This window comes from Palaemon carinicauda, chromosome 44, assembly GCF_036898095.1.
Source record: "Palaemon carinicauda isolate YSFRI2023 chromosome 44, ASM3689809v2, whole genome shotgun sequence".
Lineage (NCBI taxonomy): Eukaryota > Metazoa > Arthropoda > Malacostraca > Decapoda > Palaemonidae > Palaemon > Palaemon carinicauda.
The window spans coordinates 44,679,984-44,689,983 of NC_090768.1; the positions used below are offsets into that span (position 1 = coordinate 44,679,984).

At 35.6% G+C, this 10,000-nt stretch overlaps 1 protein-coding gene across 1 annotated transcript in view; it reads right to left on the minus strand.

Annotated features, from left to right (window-relative positions):
• Window positions 1–7,054: 7,054 nt before the first annotated feature.
• Window positions 7,055–10,000, minus strand: part of LOC137634125 (uncharacterized) — a 20,018-nt gene continuing 17,072 nt past the window's right edge. Inside the window, exon 4 of the mRNA XM_068366352.1 lies at window positions 7,055–8,301. Coding sequence (XP_068222453.1) covers window positions 7,780–8,301 — 522 coding nt within the window. The 3' untranslated portion in view covers window positions 7,055–7,779. The remainder of the gene's footprint in view (window positions 8,302–10,000) is intronic.

The window sequence follows — 10,000 nt, forward strand, 5'->3', positions numbered from 1 at the left end:
ATCCTTAGATTTGTTATTACAAACTCCTCTATTTGATACATACCTGCCGTGTGAAGTTGCCAGCCACACACCCTAGTCCCTGGATGTCCATAGTTTTCATCCGCCTTGGTGGTACCCCATCCAAGTACTAACCAGACCCAACGTTGCCTTATTCAAATTTCTTGTTATATTTTATTCTGAAATAGGAAATTTATATCGTCTTGCTATATTGGATAAGAAGGAATATGATATTTTCTGCATAGATATTTATCTCTGATAATTTTCCCTATTGCAAAACAATGACAGTTTTAAAAGAGGTCTTCAAGGGAAGGACGTTTAGACATTTTTCTTATGGATAATCAGATGGAAATCAAACTCCCCTTGGCTTCTTTCATGTTAAGGGTAGGCTCCACCTTTTAGGGGTTAGGTTAGGTTAAGTTAAGTTAAGTTAGGTAAGGTTAAGATATGTCTGGCTGATAGCGGGAGTTTTATTGAAACTTCTCTTTATGAGAAGTCCCTTGAATACAAATAAATGTTTCAGGATAATATTCACGACGTTTGATACTATGATATTCAAATGTTTTTATGAGTAACGTTAGAGATAGAAGTCCCTTGAAGATAAAAGAAACGTATCAGGGTACTATTACTTTGACGGCTGCTTTTTCGGTCCCATACAAGCAGGGGAACCCCACTCTCTACAGGACCTCCACTGTCGTTTTACCTTGTTCGTTCAGAGTATTCAACGTTTCATATCACGTATTGCTCATTTACTGTTAAATCGTCACTGTTGTATGACTGTTGAAATAAGAAAGTCTTGATTTTCCTCTTGAAAGCCTTAATGTTTTCATATTTCATGTCGCAATATTCAAATGTTTTTATAAGGAACATTATAGATAGAAGTCCCTTGAATATAAAGAAATGTTTCAGGATATTATTCATAACATTTGATGTCACAATATTCAAATGTTTTTATAAGGAACATTAGGGATAAAATTCCTTTGAAAGTAAAGAAATGTTTCAGGATAGCATTCATAACATTTGAAGTCACAATATTCAAATGTTTTTATAAGGAACATTAGAGATAAAATTCCTTTGAAAGTAAAGAAATGTTTCAGGATAATATTCATAACATTTGAAGTCACAATATTCAAATGTTTTTATGAGGAACATTAGAGATAGAAGTCCCTTGAAGATAAAGAAATGTTTCAGGATAATATTCATAACATTTGAAGTCTCAATATTCAAATGTTTTTATAAGGAACGTTAGAGATAGAAGTCCCTTGAAGATAAAGAAATGTTTCAGGATAATGTTCATAACATTTGAAGTCACATTATTCAAATGTTTTTATAAGGAACGTTAGAAATAGAAGTCCCTTGAATATAAAGAAATGTTTCATTATTCCTGACGTTTGAAGTTACGTTATTCAAACGTTTCGATAAGGAACGTTAGAGCTGGTAAGAATATATTACGTTATTGCAAACCCAAGGTCAAGGGTCATAAACTGAGCCATTTAACTGAAAATGTTGGTAATTATCTTCAGGGTAGTAAACATTTTACAACCAGCCGTAGGAGGCTAGTGCTGTCAGTGTATTTCGCGCGGTATACTGTATGCAATGGTTGATGGTCTTTGCATATGGTCCATTGTTCTATTTTATCTGCATTTAAGCTGCCCTTTTTTTTATCTTGCTGTTCCAGCCTCTTTTTAACTTTTAGTTCAGTGTAATTAAATCAGTAGAACTTCAAAAAGTTCAATCTTGCAGCAAATGTTTTTATGTTGAACAGGCTGACATAAGTCTTTTTATAGTCTATATATGAATTATCTGTTTTAGTGTTTTTAATTTTTTTCTTAATATTTTATTTCATTTTTTCATAACTTCTTATATCGTTTATTTATTTCCTCGTTTCCTTTCCTCACTGGGCTATTTTTCCCTATTGGAGCCCTTGGGCGCTTATCATCTTGCTTTTACAACTAAGGCTGTACTTTGGCTGGTAATAATAATAATAATAATAATAATAATAATAATAATAATAATAATAATAATAATAATAATAATAATTTCAAGATCTTTTCCTTGTAGTATTTGAGTGTTGAACGGTCTTACAGGTCCCAGTGCCTAACTTTCAATTCCAAATTCATTAATTATATCACATCAAATTCAAGTCCAGAAAATCTCGTACAGAGAGAGAGAGAGAGAGAGAGAGAGAGAGAGAGAGAGAGAGAGAGAGAGAGAGAGAGAGAGAGAGAGAGTTCTTTGTTTGCTGTGGTTACTTGCTTGTAATTATTTACCACTAAATAATATATAATGTTTACCTTCAGTTTCCTGTGTTAAGTTATTATTTTTTGTTTTGCCTTTAGTTTCTAAATATTAATTTTATAATGATTTTCTTTCATTCAGTTTTTAAATATTCAGTTTATAATTATTTTCTTTGCTTCATTTTGTAAATATTCAATTTATAATTATTTTCTTTGCATCAGTTTGCAAATATTCAATTTATAATTATTTTCTTTGCTTCAGTTTCTAAAGAATCTATTTATAATTATTTTCTTTCCTTCAGTTTGTAAATATTCAATTTATGATTATTTTCTTTCAATTTCTCAGTTTTAATTTTATAATTATTTTCTTTCAACGAATCTAATAAAAGTAATTTTTTATCCTACACATAATTTATTGCAATTACTTTTGCTATCGAAGTACGGGAGTCAAGGGGTTCGGCCGGTATGCCAATATATGTGACTATAGTAAGAACACAAAAATCCTGAAAAAATTCACAGACCTTCGTATGGCAATGGAGAATGCGTATAGGAAATATTTTCTTAAAATGCCTCTTACTCTCATAGTTACAGGGTAACTAGTTAAAGCAACTTGATGAACCAAAAAATATTGTTCCTCAGTAAAATGCAGTATTTCTTCTGTTGTAAATTTTGATAATTATTACGTACGAAGAAGTGTAATTCTAAAATCGTGAGACTGTTCCACGTCAGTTGGGGAGCCTCTTACCACAAAGGCGTCATTTCCCGTTTCGTGACGAAGGCCACACACACACACACACACAGAGAGAGAGAGAGAGAGAGAGAGAGAGAGAGAGAGAGAGAGAGAGAGAGAGAGAGAGAGAGAAGGATCGTCTTTTTACCTCGCCAACTTCGTTGCTAATGTTATTTTTTTGTTAGGCGTGTGTTTATGTGTTTGTTTGTTTGTAACTCGCATAACTCAAAAACTCTTTGACCGATTCTTATGAAATTTGGTGGGATTATTGGCCATGATCCATTGATAGTTGTGTATTTATTTATGTTTGTTTGTAACTCGCATAACTCGAAAACTATTTGACCGCTTCTCATGAAATTTGGTGGGATTATTGGCCATGATCCAGGGACAATTTGATTAGATCTTGGGAGTGATTGGATCAAAAGTCAAGGTCAAGGTCACAAAAAGGCAGAAAAAAATGAATCACAAAACTCAAAAATTATTTGACCGCTTCTCATGAAATTTGGTGGGATGGTTTGCCATGATCCAGGGACAATTTGATTAGATTTTGGGAGGGATTGGGTCAAAAGTCAAGGTCAAGGTCACAAAAAGGTAGAAAAAAATGAATCACAAAACTCAAAAAATATTTGACCGATTCTCATGAAATTTGGTGGGATGGTTTGCCATGATCCAGGGACAATTTGGTTAGATCTTGGGAGTGATTGGGTCAAAGGTCAAGGTCAATGTCACAAAAAGGTAAAAAAAAAATAATCACAAAACTCGAAATCTTTTTGATCGAATCTCATGAAATTTGGTGGGATTATTGGCCATGATCCAGGGACAATTTGATTAGATCTTGGGAGTGATTGGGTCAAAGGTCAAGGTCAAGGTCATAAAAAGGTGTAAAGTGGATTACATAACTCAAAAACTCTTTGACCGAATCTCATGAAATTTGGTGGGATGGTTGGCCATGATCCAGGGACAATTTGATTAGATTTTGGGAGTGATTGGGTCAAAAGTCAAGGTCAAGGTCACAGGTCAAGGTCACAAAAAGGTAAAAAAAATAATCACAAAATTCAAAATCTATTTGATCGAATCTCATGAAATTTGGTGCGATGGTTGGCATGATCCAGGGACAATTTGATGAGATTTTGGGAGGGATTGGGTCAAAAGTCAAGGTCAAGGTCACAAAAAAGTAAAAAACGAATCACCAAACTCGTAACTATTTGACCGAATCTCATGAAATTTGATGGGATGGTTGGCCATGATCCAGGGACAATTTGATCAGATCTTGGGAGTGATTGGGTCAAAGGTCAATTTCAAGGTTACGAAAAGGTCAAAAATATCTTTTTGTTATATCATGGTTAATTTTTATCCGATTTGCATGAAACTTGTGCCAAAATGGGCATAATTCAATTGCCTAATTTGTGGTGTGGCGTTGGCGAAAGTATGTGCTCTACCGAGTGGCTATTTTCGTTTTAATTGGCATAATGTAATAAGCATACGGTTTTCATAATGGAAAAAAACATGTAATTTTTTTTATGTATTTTAGCCTCCTGGCTAGTACATTGGTAACGTGTTCGCCTAGCATTCGCATGGCAACAGATCGATCCCCACCCGGGACCTCGAGTTTAAGCTATTTACTAGGAAGGCCACTGCTGTGCTTGGGCATGATAAGGGGGGGGGTGGCTAGTACAGTTATAACGTGTTCGCCTAGCATTCGCATGGCAGCCGATCGATCCCCGCCCGGGACCTCGAGTTTAAGCCATTTACTAGGGAGGCCACTGCTGTGCTTGGGCATGATAAGTCGGGGGTTGGACTTGCCCAGGCTGACGTTCTGGTGAGCATCTATTTTGATGAAACCGGAACTGAAACCGGAAACCTTTAACTTTTATATGTTTAGGCACAGATAATATAATGAGCATTATTTAATGTTTTATTTTTATTAAGCTGTTGATTCAACATTTGCTATCATTGACTAGAAGAGAGGAAGACATATATATATTTTCTTGTTTACTGGAGTTTATAAATTTCTAGTTTGGGCCTTATTCTCGGCACTCCAAAATCAAACCATTGTTCTCTAATCTTTGGTAGTGCCATAGCTTCTCTACCATGGTCTTCCACTGTCTTAGGTTCGAGTTCTCTTGCTTGAGGGTACACTCGGGCACACTATTCTATCCAATTTCTCCTCCTCTTGTTTTTGTTTTTGTTTTTATAGTTTATATAGGAAATATTTTAATGTAGTCACAGTTCTTAAAATAGTTTATTTTTCCTTGTATCCTTTCCTCACTGGGCTATTTTCCCTGTCGGGGCCCCTGGGTTTATAGCATCCTGTTCTTCCAACTAAGGGTGTAGCTTAACAAGTAATAATAATAATAATAATAATAATCATCATCATCATCATCATCATCATCATTTTCTTTAACTAATAATTTGACCTATTGCTTTCCAACATTGGATGGTATTAACTTTTTATCAATTATACTGATAATTGTTTAAACCAGAGGCTGTAATATTTTTTCTGTGCCATATATTGTTATTTATTTAATTCTATTAACGTGCTCTTTTCCCGTTTGTATGGGGTAAGCACAGTTGCCAAATTTGAATGACTTTAAGTTAGGCTTTGGGGTAGACCGTAGTCCAAATCGGCTGCCCTGCCTGACATCGCTTAGACCCCGGTAGCCCATGGTCATGCGTTGTACCATTCACCAGCGTCCTTCCTCCCAGCAGCGAGGAGTCCTGGCGTAGTTAGGTCGACAGTTCGAGATGTGTGAGGCGTCTGTTATGTGTTTAGAAGGCATTTTATGAAGGATACATATATATAGACTTGATAAACAATGAAGGATACATATATAGAAAATTGATAAACAATGAAGGATACATATATAGAGACTTGATGAACAATGAAGGATACATATATAGACACTTAATAAACAATGAAGGATACATATATAGAGACATGATAAACAATGAAGGATACATATATAGAGACTTGATAAACAATGAAGGATACATATATAGAGACTTGATAAACAAAGGATACATATATAGAGACTTGATAAACAATGAAGGATACATATATAGAGACTTGATAAACAATGAAGGATACATGTATAGAGACATGATAAACAATGAAGGATACATATATAGAGATGAGAAAAAAACCAAGTTATATATATCATTTGGATTTTATTATGTATACTATTCATATATTGATATCACATTAACAACGTACCTTATATATCGTATACATGGCGACGTATCAGAAGAAAGGCTGGATTTTATTTAAGAATGGAGGATAATATATTCCAAACTGAAACACTTGGACAACAATATAAAGTAGGTTCAATACTACACAGTATTCTATAAGTTTTATTCCCGCTGTGACCAAGTTCTGGAATGATCATAATCGGATAGTTGAATCAGAACTTCAAACGTTCAAACTTGGAGCAAATGTTTTTTATGTTGAAAAGGCTGACATAAGTCTCATTTTATAGTTTATATATGAAAGATCGATTTTAATGTTGTTACTGTTCTTGAAATATTTCATTTTAATTGTTCATTATTTCCCCTGCAGTTTATTTATTTCCTTATTTCTTTTCCTCACTGGGCTATTTTTTCTTGTTGGAGCCCTTGGGCTTGTAGAATCTTGGTTTCCCAACCAGGGTTATAGCTTAGCTAATAATAATAATAATAATAATAATAATAATAATAATAATAATAATAATAATAGTAGTATTAATATTAATGATATTAATGATGATAATGATAATTAATGAATGAACTAGAATGGGAAACTTGTCCAGGATAAGTATTTATGTGAAATCAGGGTGTGACAAGGTAATAAAATGTATAAAAGTAATATACCAAGATTAAATAGAATGGATGATAAATAACATTTAATAATAATGATAATAATAATAATAATAATAATGATAATATTAATAATATTGATATTAATAATTAATAATGAAGTTTAGATAGTAAACTGACACTTTTTTTTCGAAGAACGAGATATATATCAGGTCGTATTGGGTGCGGCCTGATAATATTCCTGTTGGAGCCCTTGGGGTGCCGTTATGGCATCCTGCTTTTCCAACTAGGGTTGTATTCTATTGTTATTATTATTGCTATTATTTTTGCTATTACCTCCGCCAACGAAGTTGGAAGGAGGTTATGTTTTACCCGCTGTTCGTGTGTTTGTTTGTTTGTGAACAGCTTCCTGGTCACAATTTTAATCGTTGAGTAATGAAACTTGCAGGGATTAAATGTCATTTAAATAGCTGGAAATGATTGAATTTTGCAAGGTCAAAGGTCAAAGTCAGGGTCAAGCAAAATGTCCCATTCACGTAATCAGCCATAAGTTTGACCATCGTTGTCACAGAGACTTCAAACTTGGTTTATATTTGATTGTATGAAAATCCACGCCAATTGATACATGTCAAGGTCAAGGTCGAACAAAAGGTCTTGAAATAAGCTGCCGTGCCGTAGGTCCGTATTCTACTAAGTTCCCCTCCTGTTATTATTATTATTAGCCAAACTACAACCCTAGTTGGAAAAGCAGGATGCTATAAGCCCAAGGGCTCCAACAGGGAAAAGTAGCCCGTTGAGGAAAGGATATAAAGAAATAAACTGCATGAGAAGTAATGAATAATGAATATAAAATATCTTAAGATCGGTAACAACCTTATAATAGATGAAAAGAGACTTCTGTCAGCCTGTTCAAATAATAATAATAATAATAATGATATTAATAATAATAATAATAATAATATCCCCCATTTCCTCCCCTCAAAGAGGAAAACATGAACAGACACTAATTGTACTGACAAAATGTCATTCTATTTCCTCTTGCTGTTCGTCTTCCACATTCATCTGGACGAACAGCCCACAATCTCTGATATAAACCTCTCCTAATTGTAGGTCAGGCGCCTCTCGCAGGATGTCCAGGCCCTCCAGGACCTTCCCAATGACCATATGAACATTCCTCCGAAGACGCTTCAGGTGAAACTGAAATTTCGTGGAGCACCTGGTCCCCGTGAGCGTTCCAGGTGACGTCCAGTTCTCTGTGTACGAATCTGAATCAGCTGTCCCTTCGAGGATGGCTTTCCCTCCTGAGCCGTCGTTGTTTTCGTAGTCTCCGCCCTCTAGGATGCCGTGTGTCTTGTCGTACCTGTAGAGGAAGGTGCCCTTGTAAGAGACGCCCTTCTCTCCAGAGCACATGAGGACGACCTGTCTGGCCAGGGCGCTGTTGTTCTGTAGTCGGACGTAAACACGTCCCAGTACTTCTTCTTCGTTTCCGATTTCGTAGAACACCGTGGTTCTTTCGTTGGGGATCATCTTCCTTGCGTATTCGAACTGTTGGGGAAGGGGCGTTGACAACGTTAGTAAAACTGTTGGGGAAATGGGGTTGACAACGTTAGTTAGAAAACTGTTGGGGGATTGAGATTGACAACGGTAGGAAGCAAACTGTTGGGGAAGGGGTGTTGGTTTGACAATATTGATGAGCAAACTTTGGGAGTAAAGGGGTGGTTGACAACGTTTTTAAGCAAATGTTGGGGAAGGGGATGTTGGCAACGTTATTAAACAAACTGTTGGGGGAAGGGGTTGTTAGTTTGATAATATTAATAAGAAAACTTTGGGAGTATAGGTGTGGTTGACAAGTTAGTAAGCAAACTGTTGTGGTAAGGGGGTTGGCAACGTTAATTAGAAAACTTTTGGGGGATTGGGATTGACAACGGTAAGAAGCAAACTGTTGGGGAAGGGGTGTTGGTTTGAGAATATTGATAAGCAAACTTTGGGAGTAAAAGGGTGGTTGAAAACGTTAGTAAGCAAACTGTTGGGGAAGGGCGGGTTAACAACGTTATTAAGCAAACTGTTGGGGAAGGGAACGTTGACAACATTAGTAAGAAAACTGTTGGGGAAGGGCGGATTGACAACGTTATTAAGCAATTGTTGGGGAAGGGAACGTTGACAACATTAGTAAGCAAACTGTTGGGGAAGGGCGGGGTTGACAACGATATTAAGCAAACTGTTGGGGAAGGGAACGTTGACAACATTAGTAAGCAAACTGTTGGGGAAGGGCAGGGTTGAAAACGATATTAAGCAAACTGTTGGGGAAGGGGATTGTGGCAACGTTATTAAGCAAATTGTCAAGGGAAAGGGTCGTTAAGCACACTATTGGGGGTAGGGGTTAGGTTGACAATGTTAGTATGCAAACTGTTGGGTAAGGGGGCGTTGACAGCATTAAGAAGCTAACTGTTGGGGTAAGGGGACAATGTGAATGAGTTGTATAACACATCTCTTTTGTGGCGTGACGTTTCCCTAAAAGTTAGAGTTTAGTTTTTTATGAGATCTATTCCAATCTGTCTGATTTATTTTATTCATACATCCTGATGAGCTGAAACATTCCGAACCATTTGTTTGATACTAAAAATACATTTATTCATACATCAATATATGATTGTCACTGAAGAATACTAAACCTATTGTACTCCACTTACATTCAAGTAAACAATTAGGTGATATATCATATACTTTCTCCACTTGTATTAATTTTGTTTACGTGTGTAAATGCAAAACTGTTTATCCTAACAGGGGTTGAGTAGAAATACAAAAATAATGATCATTGTTACATTCTCATTCAACTGTTGAAAATTATCATAATGTTACCATATTCGTACACCTTTAGAGGAGGTTCATCAGCAGCACGTTAAAACCTTCTTCCCCCCATACACACTATCCCATTCACTATTATTTCCTACACTCTTTTTAATGATTCATTAAGTCGTCTATACATCACATGCGAATTGTATACTCCTTTCAAATAATATTTCAGTAGCTATTTTTGTGCTCTTTAAGATAATAGAAGGAAGATGGAATAAGAGAGAGATGAAGCAAGCGAAGAGAATGAATGGAGTAGGATAAAGGAAAATAAATAGGAAAGGAGGAAGAGGAAAAATTAAACGAAGAACAAAAAAAAGAAAGGAAAATTACGAAAAAAAGGCAGAGGAAAAAATTAATGGAGAACGAGAAGAGAAAGAAAGATGCTGAGAAA